We start from the raw sequence: 21,060 nt of genomic DNA on the forward strand, positions 1-21,060 counted from the left end.
AAAGACGCTGATAAGTATTTGGCAACGCTGCCAAAGATGACACACTTTTTTACGGCTAACGTTACTGATACAGACAGGAATAAAAACGTCCAACGAGTTGAACATGCCGCTACAGCAGCAGCTAGCTGTGATGGTGCTAGGTGAGGATAACGTCAACCAAGAAATTGAAGAGGACATCGCGTTGTTGCCGCCCGCCGTCACCGACAGTGTTATCGAGGTTGACACTGAGGAAGAGTTGTCCAGTGATGGCCATTTTGACAGCGATGAGGAGGCTTTGGTGAGTCAACCTGTGAAATTTACGGTAAAACATTTTTTACTAACGTAATTGTAGTAGCCCTATGATTCTACAGCATGTGATCCATCATATGTTGTGATAACGTTAACCTGAAGAATTTGTAAAACATTGTGCACAATGAAGGTTTGAACTTTCAGACACACACACAGACATCAAGATTCAGCATATTGAATCATTATCAACAACTGTGATGATATAAGTGCAGTGCATGATGGGAGCCATCAATCAAAACTCATCAATATCTCCCAGCATACATTGCAGCATGAATAAATTATGCTGAATTGCCTAAAGGTGATGATACACAGGGCAACTTTTTGAGTAACGTTGCTTGGGCACTTTCCCATTGAAAATGGGCAATACATTTCTATCTGGATATTTTAGATCGGTCGTAGGCCCTGTGTCTCATCTGGTTGCCTGTTGATGGCAACATTGCCCGGCAACATTGCCCAGCAAAATTGCTCAAAAAGTTGCCCTGTGTATCATCACCTTTAGTATTTTCTTTTATTATTATTATTATCTGCTTTTATTTTTGCTGTTGTTATTGTTGCAACTTTTTAGTAGCTTGTTTTGTGATGTTCAGAGTTTTATCTGATTATTTTGTTGATTGTCACCGTTGTTGAGATTCATATGCTGATTCTTGATGTCTGTGTTGGTCTACATCATACTGTAGTTCAAAACTGTTATTGTACACCATGTGTTTTTAAATTTCTTCAGATTACCTGTTTGTCACTGCTAGCTCGCATGCGGTAGGTTCACAGAGCTTTAATACTCAAAAACGTGAAATATTAATTCGTATTAAGCATTCCTCTCTGTAGATCATTGAATCAGGCCACTACATAATGATTATGTCATCATCAATAAATAGGCAACAACACCTGATCACATTTTCTCTCGGATTTTCATGCCATAACGAATGTGTTTTATAATCAGCCAGAGAAAATCTAAAAGTTATTTTTTCCTTTTTTTTTTTTACAGTGTAGTAATAGCCCAAGCCCTAGCTGTGCTAATCCTGCTGCCACCGACCAAAGCACTGTAGGCTTGCTACGGGCCGTAGATTAGCTTTACCTGCCTATCCACCATTCAGTCTGTAAATTTTTTTGGCGGGGGGGGGCCCATACATACCTTCGCCTTGGGCCCCCAATTTGCTAAATCCGCCACTGAAGAGAATAAGAGCCGTGCCGAAACATGACTCACGTTTAGTGTTCTTCTGCAAATCACTTGAAATTTTAAGTTACAACCACAGATGTCAATAGAGAGCACAAAGTTATGTAGCTTTAAAAAATACTTAAATACTTAACTTTGTTTCACACCAAAAGTGATCGCATCGATTTGGAAGACATTAATTTAACCGCTGGAATCTTATCGATGACGTTTATGCTGACTGTCTGTGATTTTTGGAGCGTCAAAAATCATATCACCATCTACTTGAATTTTAAGGACCTACTGAGTGGAGATATTTTTTCTATTTTTCTTCAAATGTGTTCTGGTGCAGAAAGAAAGTCATTCACACCTGGGATATCATGAGGGTGAGTAAATAATGAGAGAATTTTCATTTTTGGGTGAACTATCCCTTTAACAGTAGTCCATGCATAGCAGGTAAATATAGCCGTTTATTACTTGTTATATTAGTACATATAAATAAAATTATTCAATATCATTCTTCATTGTCTTCCATCAGTGGAAAAGATTTGTTGATTACATATCACTACTGCATTTTACTTATTGCTTTAAACATTAAAAAAAAATGTGGTATTAACCATGGCTTTTATATGATCGACATGATGATTCCTTTAAAATCCTTTCAGAGTAAATGCATAATTATTGAGATATGTTGAAAATGTAAATAAACCAAATCTGGATTTGTTTTTTTTGTTTTTTATAATCTTTTTTGCTACATCGCTCAACCACACATTGTGTTACTTTCATGGGAGTCTTCAAGGTAACTGGTTGAAAGAAAGTAAATGTCATGCAGTAACTGAGTTAAGCTCAGGTGCTGAAGACAAAAGCGTGGTTAATGACGGTGCTTGTAAATACCCGTGTCTGAGTCTGAATCTGAGTGCTCAAGTCCTCCAACACTGCTGACGATGTTGAGCAAGTGAATGGCCGTCCAGGCAAAGGGCATCCGGAAACGACCCAACCGAGTGCACATCTGCTCTGCCTGTGCCCTCAACTTATCCAGCTTCTCCTTATGCTGTGTAAACACACACACACACACACACACACACACACACACACACACACACAGCAAGTTGAAATCACATTAGTTCAACCATATAGGTAGTTAACTCAATACCAGTGTAAAGGTAATGGGTGAGAAGCATTTTTCATGCCATTTCAAACAACACAAAGCAACTTGGCATCAGAAATGTACAGTGACAGTAAGCGGTTCCAGCATCTCCTGGACCTTGCTCATATTGAAGAAGAATGACAAATATTGCAGCAGTCCAGAGCAAGTTGAGAAATCGTTAATCATGCCAGATGTGCCTGATGAAATGCTCATGCATTAACCCTTATGTGCATGCCAGGGTCACAATTAATGGTGGCCCGGAGGAAATATGAAAATTAAAAAAATATTACAAAAATATGAACCTGTAATGAATTCCTCTCTTTTATATTTGTCACATTTTTATTTCTCTTTCTTCACAGGTTTTTTTTTATTTGCCAGGATTTACAGCATCAAACATAACTGGTTCACATACGTAATACATTTCTATTACAACTGTATCAGTATCAAAAAGTTTGTTTTGCCATTATATTTTCTAAATGTATAGTTTCTAAAGTCATTTCATTACAAAAAGGCTCTAGTTTTTACTGCAGTTATTAACTATTGTAGTGGGGAGCCATGCATGGCTTTACCAGTGATTACCTGTGGTCTTCTTTCAAATATCACTGTTAAAACTATGGAAACTATTTAAGAAATAAGGCAACTTTTCATAATTATTATGAACCAAGCAATCAGTTTTCATCTGTGTAAAATCCGTTTGAGAAGCTGCTCTTTCATTGTGGAAGTAAATGTAACTGGCTTTGATTATCTGCAGAAATGTAATGGATGACTGCACTTAATCAATAGGTGTCCCCAACTAAGTCGTACTGTAAAAAATGTAGCCCTATACAAAATAGTTGTACATAACACCTTTATTTTCTTCTTTTTACAGATGTTACAGTTGCATCCCAACTGCAAGTCAAAATCAATGCTATACCGTCAAATGAGCATTTCAGCGGCAAAGTATACAATATAAAATAATGTCACTATTATTATTAGTTTTAGTCATTACATTAATTTTAATATATTACCCCTTAAATGCATGGGTGTTATGAAAGCATTATCACATACTTTGGGTCTTTAAAGACCAGGCACTTATCATAAATAGTTCTACAAAATGCTGAGATAGTGTAAACATTTCAGAAGCATTTTTAAGACAATTAGAAAATAATAGAATAGAAAATATTTTGGGGGTTTTATTTGTATTTTTTTTTACATCAAAGAGATGATGCAACAAATGATAGAAAGGGATTCATTACTTCCAAGCTGAAATTTTACATGACTCAACTGGCTGTCAAACCCATACTGTATTGAGCTACACTTAACACATAAGCTACAAAAAAGTTACACACATGTATATTCTCGGGCACTTGAGTCAAAATAGATGCGCAACTTACAGAATTAAAATAGTACAGCCATACAATACTGTTCATGTGTTGTATTTGCTATAGTTTAATTCCATGTTGCTTCTAGTAAACTTGAATAAATATAATTTAATCATATAAATATGACTTAAATAAGTGGAAAAATACAGTATATTGCGACACTATTACATATCTTGAGTGATTAAAAACTCCTATACACTTTTGGTAATTAAACAATTAGAAAAAAATATTTTGTATACAATTTTTGACTTTTTTATTTTTAAATATTTAATTAGAGAAATGTTGAGGAATATTAGAGAAGTGGGGGCATAACTCCCAAAAAGGATTAAATAAAGGAGGCAGAATGAGGTCCCAGTCACTTAAGACCCAAAGTACGCATTTAAGGGTTAAGGACAAAAATCTAATATTGTTTTCACCAGTGCTACCAAATCAGGTGCTGGTGCTACCATCTGTAGAGCCCTGCACACGTGCACATCTGTACCTTAGTGGAATCAGATTCCTTCATGACCATGTACGGCTCACAGCATTCTCCGATATCTCCCTGCTGAAGGATTTTCTCCAGCTGAAAAACATACACACGCACACAGTTCTTAGTCCAGCATCATTGTACATGGACCTTCTTTGCCCTCTACAGTCTGTGTGGTACTGCACCTCCAGCTGGTCATACCTTAATGACTAGGAAGATGTCAGGGGACGGGTATGTGATGGAGAAGATAGCAGATCGGGCCAGGGTGGAGATGGCTACATGGGGGTTGTGCGGGCGAAGCAAGCTCTTCATTTGATCTGAGTTCAGGTCAAAGTGAAAATCCTCAGAAATCTGAGAAAGGAATAGGTGCATGATCTCACAAGCAGGCTCCAAAAAATATGCGCAATCAGAACACGGCAGAATTGGAAAGCCGGGGAATCATTTACATAGTTCATTCATTCACATGACAATTAAATATTTTGGCTAATTTGATGACACCTTTCAACTGCCAAAAAGAGCATAATGGTGCGTTCACATACAAAGCGAAGCTTTATGGGACTGTGTCAGTTCCACTTAACACATTTTCCAGTGAGAAACACTTTGTAAAGAATATGACTGTGATACCTTTTTCTTTTCCTTGACATCATACAGAGCCAGTGATCCAAATATTGGCTCAATTTCAATCTCAAACCTGGGGGAACAACCACAAGGCACAACACAACTCAGAACTGCATTTGGTTTAGCTGTTCGGTGGGAAAGTGTGAAAGAGAGGGTTTGATACAAAACAGTTTGAAGAATGGTTGAGAGACTTACTTGAGTGACAAACACTTGACCATGATCCTCTGACCGGTGTGCTCTTTCGGCACTTCTGGGATGGAACATCTCTCCACAGCCTCATCCTGACAAACACACAGCAATGTCTTTATGACTACAGTTCGGTCGATGCCATGGCAACGTTTTCTCAGTCATCAGAAACAATGTGTACACAGACATAATGTGAGTGTCGAGCATTAACAATCCAGAGGAGAGGGAGGAAAGACAAAGAACATGCCATGTAAAAAAGATCAAACAAAATCACTGATGGATAATCGGAGGAGACATTTACGCTTTTAAACTTCAGCGTTTGACAGCTCTCCAATGTGAAAGCCTCTGGTATTACTCATCATCTCCTACACTACCAGTCAAGTTTCGACACACTTGACTGAATCGGTTTCTCATACAAATATTTTGATCTAAAATCTTATGCAGTTTAAAACTGTTTTATAGACAAATATTATTTGTGCTTAAATTTAGATTTAGTTACAAAACTACTATTTTCTTTTGGACAGAATGGATGACATAGATAGAATAGTGATGGAAAAGTTTCCAAGAAGTTCCCAGCATACTGTACATGGGAGTGTGCAGAGCTGTTTTTTTGGTCATTACATAATTCACATACTTCTATTTGTGAAATTCTAAAATGTGAAAAACATTTTTTCCTTTTTCTCCCTCCTTTTCTACCCTGTCTCTTTTTATTGCTTTCACACATGGTCATGCACATTTCAGACCTCATCTGGAGCAGTGTAAAGCCCCAAGAGATCAGTGTGGCGGCCCTGCAGGCGGCTTTCTGTGTTGCGGCGGTCCATATCCTCTGCAGCCGTGCGCTCCAACACGGAGGGCTGCAGCGGGTCAGGTGTGGAGTTTTTCAAGTCAAATATACTGGAGGCCCAGCTTCCCCGTGGCGTGTCATCCAGTGACCCGGAGTGCCTCTTTGTGTCATCCTGTCACAGACAAAACTCAGGATTATGAAGTCACCTTTCAAAACAGCGAGATTTTTTTATTTGTTGCATTTTTGCACATTTTTTATAGGGACGGTGAGAAATATGAAAATAAATTATTGGGAGAAGTGGGGTAGCGGGATTGGGAGATCGAGAGCCACAATCGAACTCAAGTCAGCCACATGTGAACCATAGCTCAATGTACTAACTACTTGTGAGATTATATGAGTGTTTTTAATGCCCCACTGCCTCTGGACATTATTCACCACAGACAGATACCTGCTCATCCTGACGGTCAATGGGGGCCTCATCCAGCTCAAAAGTTTGCTTGACAAGCCCTTTCTGCTTCTCCCGCTGCCGCTCAGAGTTGTGTGGTGTCTGTGTCGTGCTGTATCGCTGATACCTAAGAGAACACAATGCAGCATGTGAATACTTAAACATAACACCTAGTCCTCTAGTAAACATCCATGACATACATGTATGACACAGTCAAAGCTCATGTATGATGCAGAATTCTCACTTCCTCTGGATGATGAGCCAGTCGTCGGTGTAGACCCCCAGGGCATCCCTCACTCTGGGGTCCGGCGAGCTATCAGTGTGCAACAATGAGAACACAAAAGATTATGTCAAAGCCCAGATACTTTCAATACACTCACAGGCAGCACAGCACGGCTTATCCAAGATGATCAGATTACCTGACAATCAATGAGGGCCCGAGGAAGGGCACGGTTTGTTACACTTTGACACTGTATATGTGTGCGTGCATGTGTGTGTGCGTGTGATGAGTGACTCACTCCTCTTCTGGCACAGCCAGCTCTATAGTAGCACATTCTCTCTCCTGCAGCACCAGCTCCAGGTCATCAGTGGGGAACTCCAGCAGGTGTCTGAGGGGTCCAGGCTCTGCTCCTGGTGGATGACTGCTAACATACTCCTCATAGTCGACTGGCTCCACCACCTCTGTCAGAGGCACCTAGAGGGTATACAAGCCACCACAGAATCAGAACCACACTGGTCTCTCAGAAGTTTGAGTTAAATGCCTGAATTCACATGTGTAACTTAAATGACATACATGTTGCATATGCAATATTGGGGATTATCTTTCTGCATCAGAAGTTTGAGTTAAATGCCTGAATTCACATGTGTAACTTAAATGACATACATGTTGCATATGCAATATTGGGGATTATCTTTCTGCACCACTAGTGGCACCAAACGGAACTGCAAACATGATTGTTTCCAAACAGGTTTCCCAAATGCTCCCAAAGTTTGCCATTGTTCATTTAAAGGTGTAGTCTTTCCCCAAACTCATGCCATTGGTGGAGATAATATTGCCATTTTGGGTCACTCAAACAAACAGAACAATGTTGAGAGGGCCACAGATCCAATGCATCATTTGTTTGCAAATTTGATTAATTGGTTTGATATTCGGTTACCTAATGCAATGACATTCATACATTTTAAGTGTGGTTTAAGGCATCCACACATTCACAAAGGGTTCTAATATATATTTATTTTCATATTATGAGTTAACTAGTTCATATAGTCCAGGAGCATAAGGTTAACAGATTTGGATTGCTGTTCATAACGGAGGGGCTAGAGCATGGAACTGGGCTTGAACGCTTGGTTCACCACCCTTGTGGTATGACCCCTTTATGAAGCTGCATTGCAATTAGCTATATTTGTTCATAGCATTTAGTGTATCTAATACTTTTTCAAAAGATTAGCTGGCCTGTAGCTTAACTACTTCAATAGAAGCTTAAAAAGTAAGCTTCAGTTTCAAAGTAGCTTCCCCAACACTTCATATATGGGTACAGTGAAAACTTAAAAATAATCTTGCTCATAGTGAGCTAGTGTGTGTTAGAGGAAGAGAAAGGCAAGTGATTGTGGTTTGTGGTCATTTCCACTTCCTCTTTTCAATCCAATCTATAACCACTGGAAGCCAAAAGTCAGAGACCACTATAGAAAATGCTTCTTTTTCGCTTTTTACTTCAACATTTTCAGATTATATGTAGGGCGTTGATTTAGTGTGAATAGTTATATGAAAAATAATGTGTTAAAAATGTAATGCAATCAATCACGCCCCCCTAAATTCTGTAATAAGCCTTGATGTTTTTGCGTTCCGCAGTCAGCAGGGGGCAGGCTCAGCTTGGACTGGATCTAAAACTCCTGGGGCTGTACAGGCAATGTGCCTCGTCAAACCATCGAGAGCAGGCAGCACAAACATGTATACGAAGCATTTTACAGATGCTTTTGGGTTCAAAGACTGTTGGGCAGAGTGCAATAGAATGCAGTGAACTTAAGAAATGTTTTTAAAGTTAACATCTACTTTTACTCTTGAAATGCATGTTAATGGTGCGAGACACTGAAACAAGATGCAACCAACATGAGATGCTCCAAGAGCATCCGCCTGATGCATGTTATGTATACATAATATGTAGACAAACATTTTAAATCACACATACAGTGTGTGACTTCTGAGAGATTGACAAACTCAAGAGAAAATTGATTATTATCTAGAGTAGGGATATAACATATGGAAATACACCTAAATATAAAGTAATATATGCTGTGTATATATATATATATATAAAATTGCAGTACTGTGCAAAAGTTTTAGGCATTAAAACTTACCTCAGCAATTATTATATAACACATTTGTCAACCGTTATGTATAGTTATGCATGTATAATTAGTCAGCAGTCAGCCACTTCAAGCCCTTCAGAGAAGGGGTGACATAAATGGAAACATATACAATACATCGGTGCATCCCTAATTATTATATATATCATGTATTACATTTAGAATTATTTACATTATTTAAAAAAGAATTAAAAAATTATGGAATGTTCTGTACCCCATTTTATTATTTTTTTGCATGTATGTGCATTAAATAACTAAATAAAATTGTTATATACAACTTTAAAAACAACTTAAAATTAGTGCCCCACCAATATTAGCCTTTCACCGATATATCGTATCTGTGTATATGTTTACCGATATTCAAAGATATGAAAACTTTTTCAGAAAATATAATGCAGAAAACAATGCTTTAGAATTGGTGTCATAATGTAGTTTGTCCAACCGAACGTGCCCTGACTCCACTGTTTACAGAGATGAGCTGACGGTGGCTTTGCAGACAGGGTGGAGTTAAGTGGTGTCTTCTCAGCAAGTTGCTAACTAGTTTGTGAAAAACATACTGGAATGTTAACAAACAACGATCCCATCATTACCCCTTTTCAATTTCAAATAATATATTGTTAACCCTGTCCCTGACAACCATGTTACTCATGTTTATCACATCTGTTTGCTGTGTTAGCCAACTATAGTTTGTCATTGCAGTCAGTAATGTAGCAGATTGAAAGGTAAACATCAGAGCATCTTTTTGCAACTCAGCAGACAACGGTGTGGTTGTGGATTGTGTCTGTTGAGTGTTGATTTCATGCTATGTTGTTACCTAGTTGGTGATACACAATGCTGGAAATTAAATAAACAACATCCATCTTTTACTCTCATTGACAACGAGCTTATAGCTAACTAGCTAACCACGTAGCTACTTTCATTGCTTGTCAGCTGAGTGGAAGCTAATGTATAAACATGTAATCACCAAACTGTTTTATTCAGGATTCACAGTTTGGTACCCCCTTCAACCGAACAATTCCTGTTGTTGCATTTACAAAATGTAATAAAGTCTGGTTTTCCACCACTGAACATTTCCCCTGAACTTATATGGCAGAATACGGTGTAACACCACTGCTGCTCTTCTGAGTGCCTTTGCATAGTCATATCGGTGCACAATCCACATAGAAAAGGACTGTTCTCATTCCAGCTCAAAAATGAGCGGCATCGGCCACCATATCGGTAATCAGTGAATTTCCCCACTCTAAAATCGGTATCCGTCTCAAAAATCCCTTATCGGTCGGGCTCTACTTAAAATAACTAACATTTTTGTGGGGTTACCCAGTTAATGCACTGCACACCACTGAGATATATATATATATATATATATATATAGAGATAGATATAGATATAGATATAGATATATATATATATTTTAGGGGTGTAACGATACACTCAGCTCACGATTCAATACATTTCAGGGTACAAGGTTCACGATACAATATGCATCACGATATTTTGAACAAAATTTTAAAAATTCAACAAATTCAAATAACAGATTTATTTCCAAAGCATTAACAATTTTCAATAACTTTCTTTGTTGTATTTTAACCTTCTGTATGTTAATTAACAATTGACTAGGTGTAACTGAACAATAAAACTGAATTTTAACATGAAATTAGAATTAAGATAGCTGAAACCTAAGAGAGAAATTATTAAAGCAGTAAAAGTGCAAAAATAAAAAACAAAACATTAAAACAAATATTGGTCTGTTCAAGTAAGTTCAACTCAACACAAACAGCTTGTGGGTTTGTTTAGGTTACTTACAGTTACAGTACACCAACATGCAAATGGAGTGAAAACCACGCACACAAATGCAAATACACAGGTTCTCACATAATTAGTAATGCATACATACCTGCTGTATCTGGTTCGATTTGTTTTTCAACCGGAGGAAAACCTCTTCGCGTTGTTCAGGGAGTAAGTGGGGCAACGTTCAAAATCTGGGGTCCAAGGCAGTACTCTCTAACAGATAATTCTGTTCATCTGTGTATCTGCTTGAGAGGTTTTCAATGTTAGCTATAGTTGTAGAGTATTTCTCATCATGCTCTGTTCGATCGTGGATTTCAAGGGCACAATGAGTGACAGGGTGGAGCTCTTTTCATTAGACAGGACGGTGGTGACTTTTTTTTTGCGGTTTAAGAAGGTTTACTATTTCTTCAGCATCACTGATGTTGACGCTATCCAAAGTATCGAGTTGACGGGCATTTTTGCACACCTCTGTGCTCAAGAGGGCTGACGTTATAGCCGCTTGTTGCTCAAGATAGCGTTTCAGCATTTCCATTGAGCTGTTCCATCATGTAACAACATCCATGATGAGATTATGTGATGCGATCTCAAGCATCTTACAACTTTACCACGAGCACAGCTGTTGCTGTGGCACTGCGGTGAAAAGAAAGCCACGACTTTTCTCACGTGACAAAGCAAGCGACTGACACAGGGAGCATGCAATCCTGCTTGCGAAGCAAGATTCAATGCGTGTAAAACCCTTAATATGAGGAGACAACCCAGCTTCTCTCACTGCCACCTCCATAATAATTTTATGATTTATATGTAATGTTTACTGTGAAATGAGAAAATTAATTTTGTTGTAGTGGAATTTTATTGTAGTGTGTGTAAAGATCTCAAGGGGCTACATGTGTAACTGTTGGCAGGCTTCTGGGGTTGGAGAGAGGCGTGTGTCGCAGTTTGGTCTTCAGGAACCGTGACACAGGATCGTGGATGTTTGTATCGCGTTTTCAGTTGCAGTTCGGTATCGTTACAGCCCTAATGTATGTATGTATGTATGTATGTATGTATGTATATATATATATATATATATATATATATATATATATATATATATATATATATATATATAGATAGATAGTGATGATGTGCAATATATCTATAGACTTGCTTGTAATTAAGTAGGCGGGGCTTCAAGGAAAAAGGTTGGGAACCACTGGTATAATGGATTTGGATAATGCCATACACACTGCTAGAGGGCGCCATTTGCTTACGCAATGCTGACCGAAGCACTGAAACGCATCCTATAATTTTTAAACGTAGCCTTTAAAGGTTTAGTAATCGAGCAAGACCACATTGTGATTTCAAACTTAACTCATTCAATCATGCAGCATTAATGGATACCATACCAATGTCTCAGAAGTCAAAGTCTGCTGGTTTCAAAGTGTTTTGGATGGTTTCCCTCATCATGTATAGGCAAGTGCTGCTTTCACAATGGTCACGTCTGTAACAATGGTTTCTCCTCATTAATGTGAGAACAAGAAAGAATAAAAATGTAATATTGCATGTTCTTAGAAGTGCCAACCCTTCTACATATTGTGGTAATCATTATTTCTGGATTGTGTATTTGAGTTCACAGAGTTTTTATAAAGTGTGTTGATTATGAATTATAAATGAACCATTGATTTTTTTTCATATAGGCATTTTCATGTTAAAAAGCAATTTGCCGATGGTTTTAATTTGGTCAACATTTCGGCAATACATATTTACAATATTTCGGCCAATACATCTGTGCATCCCTAATTATTATATATATCAGGGTTTCCCGCAGCACTTTGAAACTACGGCGGCCGCCTAAGCAACACACGCCTGCCGCCTTAACTACGTCGTCAAAAAAATATATATGAGCGATATTCGCCGTGTTACTCTGTCCTGTTTTCTCCCTTTCCATCTTTAAATATGTGATAAGCCTTCGTGTTCGCTTCAGTCTTGTTATCAGCGCGTTCTTCCGCAGCGGCGCAGAGCATGTGTGTGTGTGTGTGTGTGTTCATCTGAGCCTCATTGGTCTGTCACTGCTCGTCAATGTCAGAATATTTGAGATGACTAATCAAATGAAAGTAGGCGGGCTTTATGTTCACAGCGCGAATTTTAGCGACGCGCTTCAGTTTACGGTCGGTCAAGTGTGAGATAAGATGTAAGTTGCTAAACTAAACATTTGCTATTTGACAGTTTTTTAAGGTCATAAATGTTAAACGATGCTAGGTGTCAGCTCTGCCATAAGCAGTGATTGTAATAAGCTTTGCACATTTTGACGGACTATTAGATGTAATGTTATTACCTTGACAAACTAATACATCATTAAAGAGATATGACTCAAGTTTCAGTATTTGTCTTAATTTGTGTCAGTAGTTATGCAATTCCAAATACACCCCAAATACACCCCATTTACACTAACACATTTTCTGCGGGAAACCCTGCATATATTACATTTATAATTATTTACATTATTTGAAATTATCTTTATTAGGGGCCTTTCTCAGAAAATATTGATAAGTGATAAATTAATAGCCCTTTCACATAATTAAATTGACATTTTGTATCTACTGACAGTCCTAATTATATGATTTGGGAGTATCTTGTGTCCAGGTTTGTTTTCAGAGCAAAAATTGTGCTAATTGTTAAATTACACCCTCATCCTCCTTATCCGAGATCTGGCAGGAATTCTGTGCAGAGGAGCAGAAATTTACATGAATAAACACAATTGCACACTAACCAGTTGATGAGCTCCAGCCCGTTTTTTGGACAGCTGTGGAGAGCCGTAGTCCCGAGAAACCTGCTTCCTAACCTCAGACGCTACTGTCCTGTGAGAAACAAAAAAAGAAACTTTAGAAATGTTTAAAATTATATTTACTTAAGGGCTTAACGATAAGGATTTTTTTCTGCATGCCCAGTTAGACTTGTTCAGATTTTTTATTGTCCAGCCAGTATTTCAACTATAATTATCAATAATAATTATTAAAATATAATAAAATATATAAAAATATTTTGCTTAAAAGATACACATATATCTATGTGTTAGTGTTAGACAGAAATACATCTCTTATTGTATTGCCCTGTACTTGATTCTTATAATCGAATCAGGCACTCATAAGCAAACTATAAACTAATCACAAAGACGCTCAAGATTACAACACATCAGCCACACAGTCAGTGAGACGGTTTGTATCAGAGTGAAACAGAGGCCAAAGCTAGCAGCTACTTTTATACGAAGGGGATGAAGAGATGCTGAGCCGCTGGCAGAAAGCAGGCAGGACATCACAGCTTGAACTAAAAGAAAATGAGAGGCTTTAGTGCTCAACAAAGACAGCCTGCAGCTGCTCCCAAACAAACTCCAAATGCCTCGCTTTCACACAAAACATGCCTGCTCACACATACACACACACACACACACACACACACAGCTGCAAATGCTCCAGTTTCCTTAAAAGCACACACTACCCATCATTAGTGGTGTTTGCTTTGCTTAGACAAGCATCACTTTTGCTACTGCTCATCCTTGTGGTTAAGGATTTGAACAAACCCCTAACTCTTACCAATAAATTTCAATGTAACTCGTCCTGTACTGATTTTGCAACAGAAATTAATGATACCTAAAATTGTAGGGCCTGTTGAGGACAGGTAGAAAAGCATTACATTTGTAAAAATGTAGCAATAATGTAACAACAATGCAGGAAAAAAAACATTTTTGAAGGAGGGACCAAACCTAACTCCAACAGTGTGTGGAAGTGTCATCCCCTTTTGAGCTGGCCCATACCTCTTCTAATGTAACCCTGCCCCATTCTGGAGTTACCCTGCCCTCTTTTGGAGATCCCACCCACATTTGGAGATTTCTGGACTGCAGCTAAACATACTTTGTCTCTTTTGCCTTGGGCCAGTGAACAATCATCTAATCTAATAACCACCCAGAACACCCTAGCAAACGCATAGCACTAGGCCTGTCACGATTATTAAATAATCTTCTGATCGCAGTTATTTGAACTAATCACGGTTATTTGAGATAACCGCGATTACGGTGCGCTTTAAATTCCAATCACATGTAACTGTCCGAATAAGGTAATGAACTTCATGTTTGAGTGTCTCATTCAACTGAACTTTTACCATCTCACTGAGCCACACCATGGACTGCACTGAGTGCAGCTCCTGAAGATTGTGTAAAAATTTGCCGCTTCAAAACCGCACTGTGATGCACGTGCCATCTATTGACATTTGAGACAAAATTCCGTGGAAATATGAATCGCTCCAGTTTGTCGTTATTGGTTCATACACACAGTTTAATTACACGCAGTGGCACAGAGCCCTTTGTCACACCTCCTTCCTCCATTCATAAGGAGATGATAGAACGAAGAAACACAGAATCTCAAAGGCCTTTCTTAATGTCAAATAAGGGATCGGAGAGCCTTGAATTTACGTGAAATTGAAGAATTTTAGACAGAAATATTTTACTAGTGCATATTTATAATATACTGTATGTATAGTATAATACAATATCTTTTCAGGTTGGCTGGGTTCCAAAAACAACAGCGTAAGTGCAAAATGGACCAAGACAAAAGTTACCCAAAAAGAGAGACAGTATTTAAAATAAAATATATAATATATAACATGAAATATTTTGATATTTAAAATATAATTTTTAAAGCATTAAAAGTAAATCATGTAAAATGTAATATGAAAATTACTTATGGTTTTTGAAACACAAATACATCTATGACGAAAGTATGAAAATGTGTATAATTAATCGTCATAATCGTGAAAGCCCTAAAACAGACAATTAATCATCATAATTGCAATTATTTGTTTGACAATTAATCATCAGCCAAATTTCATAACTGTGATCATGATCATGATTTGGCTGCTGATTAATTGTCAAACAAACAATTGTGATAATGAAGATAAATTGTCTGTTTTAGGGCAGTGATGCAGGGACACAGATGAGAAGAATGAACTGAAGCACGGGTATTCCACTAAAATAACAGAAAATTCTGGTTGAAATGTTGCGTTTGTCCTTAGATTAAATTTCAACTGCATCTGGGAAAAACAGTGTGCCATTTATTCATGAATTTTCCAGGGTTTATTATCATGTAGTAACACTGAAAGAGTAAATTATATATGCTGTCATGAAACTGAGACCCTTCCCTCCAAAATCCAACACAGGACATGCATTTAAGTAACCTTGTGTAAACAGTAATGCATCTCATCTAACCACAATCAGATCACCGGACACGCATCTTAATACCATGTGTAAATGGGGTCATAGCAACTGCATTTCAACATCCTGGCAAGCACCCACAACATCCATCCTATCATTAAACTTTTAATACATTGACTTTAGACTACAGCATCAGGCCCATCACTTAACCAAGCCTAATGTGGTCCAAACAAATCTGGCCCCCTCCCAGGTGCCACTCCACCATGTAACCATTTCCTGAGATTGTAACAGTTGGTGTGGCAAAAACTAATAAAACAAACTCTAAGCCTGTCAGGCCAGCAGCGTCAAGCTGGAATGATACTGTGCTGTTTATTATACAGTGAGAGGCAATGAGACTGAAACGTGTTCACAAATGCATGCTAATGTGTGATCTTTAGGTGGCGCATGCCAGTAAAATAATACTGCAAGACAGAAAACATGGTTATAGGAATCCCACTTGTACCGTGGCTTCCCATTTCCTGCTTCAAAAGGAAGAGGAAAACTTGTCAGCTCCAGAAGCAATAGACAGAATGGAGCACACCACCCTTTCCTACATCCTGCAATAAAACAATGAGTATGCTCTTACAGAGGTTAATACAGGGAAGACCATGAAAAAGATGATACTAGCTACACGAAACATAAGCCAGTGAACCAATGTTTCATGCCTGTAGTGCACGAAATAGGAACAACAAAACATTGTCATCTGGAAAATGTGACATTTCTATTGCAATGCAAGGCTGAAATTGTGCAAGCAACAAACACAAACAAAAAAAAAAAGTTACAAAGTACCATAAAATTGCCATGTTTTTCGAGATGGTTTTACCATGGTAAAACATGTTCTTTGGACATGGGACATTTTGGACAGGTCTTTCTATAGGAATTATGTAGTGAATTAAAAGGCAAATCAAAAGTTTTATTTCAGACTCGACATTCTCTCAACCAACGTCTTGATTTGATTTTGTGCTACTACTTTAGCCTTATACTTCTTGTCCAAACTGTGTGATTTCTTTGAAGTACACTGATGTAAATATAATGGTTTAAGAACATTCAATAATACGGTAGAACTACATATCAAAGTACACTGGTATTACCATTTCTGTGGCATGGTACAGTCACAGTACCTTTTGAAAGGAACCAATGCACACTGAAGACACTTTCCACAAGCTTGTTTAACTTCACTGATATACCAAGATTCCATTCGCTTTTTTCATTGCAATGCTGGGGTGATTTTAATCTCCTTGACATATATCAGGGTTGCTCTATAATGAACAAAACCAGCCATGGCCCACAACTCGAAACAAATTAATAAGAAAAATCCACAGTAAAAAGTGAGATGATCCCGGTCTAATAAAAACAATAAAGGGATAGTTCACCCAAAAATGAAAATACTGTTTTACTCACCCTCATGCCATCCCAGATGTGTATGACTTTCTTCTGCTGAACACAGAAGAGTATTAAAGCTCTGTAGGTCCATAAAATGCAAGTGAATGGTGACCAAAATGTTGAAGCTCCAAAAAGCATTTACATTTTACATTTATGCATTTGGCAGACGCTTTTATCCAAAGCGACTTACAGTGCACTTATTACAGGGACAATCCCCCCGGAGCAACCTGGAGTTAAGTGCCTTGCTCAAGGGCCCAACAGTGGCAACTTGGTGGTGCTGGGGCTTGAACCCCCAACCTTCTGGTCAGTAACCCTTAGCCTCAACCACTGAGCCACCACTGCCATGCACATAAAGGACATAAAGGAAGCTTAAAAGTAATCCATTCATAAATCAATGTCTTCAAAAGCGATATGATAGGAGTGGGTGAGAAACAGATCAATATTTAAGCTGTACTTATAAATCCCCACTTTCACTTTCACTTCACATTATTTATGCATATCGTCACCTACTGGTCGACTGGTTAAAGGTGGAGATTTATAATTAAAAAGGAATTTAATAATGATCTGCTTCTCACCCAAACCCATCATATCACTTCTGAAGACATGGATTTATCCACTGAAGGATTATTTTATGCTGCATTTATGAGGTTTTTGGAGGTCCAAAGTTCTGGTCACCATTCACTTGCATTGTATGGACCAACAGAGCAGAGATATTCTTCTAAAAATCTTATTTTGTGTTCAGCAGAAGAAAGAAAGTCATACACATCTGGGATGGCATGAGGGTGAGTAAATAATGGGAAAACTACTAAGCAACTAAATTCAGATTGTCAGATTCATCAGCCAATCAGATTTATTTATTTATTTGTTCTTGGTGGGTGTGATCTTTAGGATATGTCCCGGTCTAGGCCTTGTAGCTGGCGCAATCACGCTTTAAGTGATGTATATAATTTGAAAGTGAAGAGCACGAGATGCTGAAGAGTGGGCTATCATCACTGCCGCTATCGCTGTTGATAAAGAGATCCTTATGGATTTAAAAACCTGAGATGTTCTGCATTACCGTGTGATTGCTTAATTTATTAATCAGGAAAGGAGGACTTATTTTCACTTCAAGTAAATTAGCTAAGTGCTTTTTGCATTGTTATAGCAACATCAGGAGTTTTCGAAGTGTAGATTAGGCTGCTTGAGCATTGTGTCAGATCAAGGTTTGAAAAGAAGTGCTGCATTCATTCAACTCAGAAATTCGCATTTTACAACTTCCCACTAGGAAAAGTGCAATGGAATGCATCTTTAAGTCAGAATTACAACTTGTAGGCTCGTGCAGAAATTCTCAACTCTGATGTCACACATACAGTGCGTCCGGAAAGTATTCACAGGTTGGATGGGGAGTGTCGGTGCAGTCATTTTCAGATCTCTCCAGAGATGTTCAACCGGGTTCAAGTCTGGGCTCTGGCTGGGCCACTCAAGGACATTCACAAGAGTTGTCCCGTAGCCACTCCTTTGTTATCTTGGCTGTGTGCTTAGTGTCATTGTCCTGTTGGAAGATGAACCTTTGCCCCAGTCTGAGGTCCAGAGCGCTCTGGAGCAGGTTTTCAATGTCTCTGTACATTGCTGCAGTCATCTTTCCCTCGATCCTGACTAGTCTCCCAGTTCCTGTCGCTGAAAAACATCCTGACAGCATGATACTGCGACCACCATTCTTCACTGTAGCCAATACCATCCCAGGTGATGAGCGGTGTCTGGTTTCCTCCAGACATGATGCTTGCCATTCAGGACAAAGAGATCAATCTTTGTTTCATCAGACCAGAGAATTTTGTGAAAAATGGTCTGAGAGTCCTTCAGGTGCCTTTTGGCAAACTCCAGGCGGGCTGTCATGTGCCTTTTACTTAGGACTGGCTTCCGTCTGGCCACTCTACCATACAGGCCTGATTGGTAGAGGGCTGCAGAGATGGTTGTTCTTCTGGATGGTTCTCCTCTCTCCACAGAGAAATGCTGGAGCTCTGTCAGAGTGACCATCAGGTTCTTGGTCACCTCCCTAACTATGGCCCTTCTCCCCCGATCGCTCAGTTTGGCCGGGCGGTCAGCTCTAGGAAGAGTCCCGGTGGTTCCAAACTTCTTCCATTTACGGATGATGGAGGCCACTCTGCTCATTGGGACATTCAATGCTGCAGAAACCTTTCTGTACCCTCCCCCAGATCTGTGCCTCGATACAATCCTGTCTCAGAGGTCTACAGACAATTCCTTGGACTAAATAGCTTGGTTTGTGCTCTGACATGCACTGTTAACTGTGGGACCATATATAGACAAGTGTGTGCTTTTCCAAATCATGTCCAATCAACTGAATTTACCACAGGTGAAATTGTTTATCAGTTGGGTTGCTAGGAAACATCTCTAATGAGAGTCAAACACCTGCTAAGCTAATGTGAGCATTGCAGTTTTGTTTCCTTAAACATCATCTTCCGAATATCTGGGAATCTCATGCATTTATGGTCGGAGATATCAAGTAGGAATATCCCACAACTAACTTGAATGGAACGCAGCATAACTGTGAACCCTGATGAAATGAAATTCATTGCAAGCAACATTTAAATCGCAAATATTATTAGATATAATTTTCCAGGTATTATAGACCTCCTTGGTAGATTCATATGAAAAATTATGATTTTTGAATGTCTGTTCGGGAGACATTAATTTCACAATCAGTCATGCTGCAGTTAAAATTAGGCTTGCTTGAGCATTAAGTGTCATTTCAAGTTCTGGCTTTCATCCGTGGACATGTTTTAAAAATGTCAGTTGGTATTACTAGTTAGTTGTGACATAATGTATGATGCTCAAAGGCGTAGGGTGTCTTGTTCACTGTGAAACTGTTTTTTCTTAATGGCATGAATCACACTGAAGGCCAAGACTGTAAATGCACGGCCCGCCACTGCCCAGTGATTAGTGTGATCTGTAACACCGAAACTCATTATACCGTTCGTTTACAGTTGCAAACTTTATTTAAAAAGGTATGGCCCTAGGCACATTCCCGACACGCAAATTGATATAACTTTGAATAGTAAAAGTGTAGCTGCTTTCAAAACGACAATCTTAGTTCCGATATCACTGTCAGTGATCACATTACAGTTCACAGCACTGAATGAATCCTAAAATATCCCCCACATGAAGCCCTAATCATTTAACATATAACAGGGATTGACCACATCTTCATTGCAAAGTGCATAATATATTAAAATAGTTCAACAGAGACAGTTTAGATGTTGCGAAGTGCGGTGCTTTGAACAAAACAAAAGGTTAATCTCTGTGTAACTCGTGGGGCGGATTTCTTTATTTCTCCCACACGACTGAATCCCGATGCGCGGGACAACAACTTAACAACACCCTCACTGTTGAACTAACTGTAAAGTTCACCTACCTGTTAATCTTGTGCACAAACGGCCTCCGTTCGCTGGTTAAAGTTGCCATCCCATCTAAACAGGGAGAGCTGCTTACAGTTTCCCTGTACTTTGGTAATATTGTGGATGTGGTGTGGAGTCATACAAGCTTCCTAGTGTCACTTTGGCGCACAATTGAGCCTTCTATCGGTTTGGAGAGGAATGGCGCTGACAGACTCACTGAACCGGTTTCCAATGACGCATTTGCCGAGAAGGATAACAGTGGAGAGACCTGGCTGCAGCCCGCAGATGAGGCGGGGCTACATGGGCGGAGCTACACGTGTCGCTCTGCCACAACCTACTCTCATTGGCTCGTTCATCTTATACATGATAGGATATGTTGTCAAAGTTGCCTGTGTTATAATTGTTTGAGAGAAATATAATAGTTGAGCCAAACAATTTGAATATAGTGCTTACTTGTATGTGATATTTAA

General features: G+C 38.8%; 1 protein-coding gene across 4 annotated transcripts in view; it reads right to left on the bottom strand.

Moving 5' to 3' along the window:
- The window catches only part of LOC127648025 (dedicator of cytokinesis protein 6-like), a 76,243-nt gene extending 55,475 nt beyond the window's left edge, over positions 1 to 20,768 (bottom strand). For all 4 annotated transcript variants that reach the window (XM_052132589.1, XM_052132588.1, XM_052132587.1 and 1 more), the window contains exons 1-11: positions 20,608 to 20,768; positions 13,344 to 13,431; positions 6,961 to 7,136; positions 6,687 to 6,755; positions 6,446 to 6,569; positions 5,957 to 6,169; positions 5,223 to 5,308; positions 5,034 to 5,100; positions 4,611 to 4,760; positions 4,425 to 4,505; positions 2,330 to 2,486 (exon numbers count right to left, since the gene is read on the bottom strand). In XM_052132589.1, the coding sequence (XP_051988549.1) occupies positions 2,330 to 2,486; positions 4,425 to 4,505; positions 4,611 to 4,760; positions 5,034 to 5,100; positions 5,223 to 5,308; positions 5,957 to 6,169; positions 6,446 to 6,569; positions 6,687 to 6,755; positions 6,961 to 7,136; positions 13,344 to 13,431; positions 20,608 to 20,657 (1,261 nt within the window). In that variant the 5' untranslated portion in view covers positions 20,658 to 20,768. The remainder of the gene's footprint in view (positions 1 to 2,329; positions 2,487 to 4,424; positions 4,506 to 4,610; positions 4,761 to 5,033; positions 5,101 to 5,222; positions 5,309 to 5,956; positions 6,170 to 6,445; positions 6,570 to 6,686; positions 6,756 to 6,960; positions 7,137 to 13,343; positions 13,432 to 20,607) is intronic.
- Between the last annotated feature and the right edge of the window lie 292 nt (positions 20,769 to 21,060).

The sequence above is a fragment of the Xyrauchen texanus genome, chromosome 8 (genome assembly GCF_025860055.1).
Source record: "Xyrauchen texanus isolate HMW12.3.18 chromosome 8, RBS_HiC_50CHRs, whole genome shotgun sequence".
NCBI classification, from domain to species: Eukaryota; Metazoa; Chordata; class Actinopteri; order Cypriniformes; family Catostomidae; genus Xyrauchen; species Xyrauchen texanus.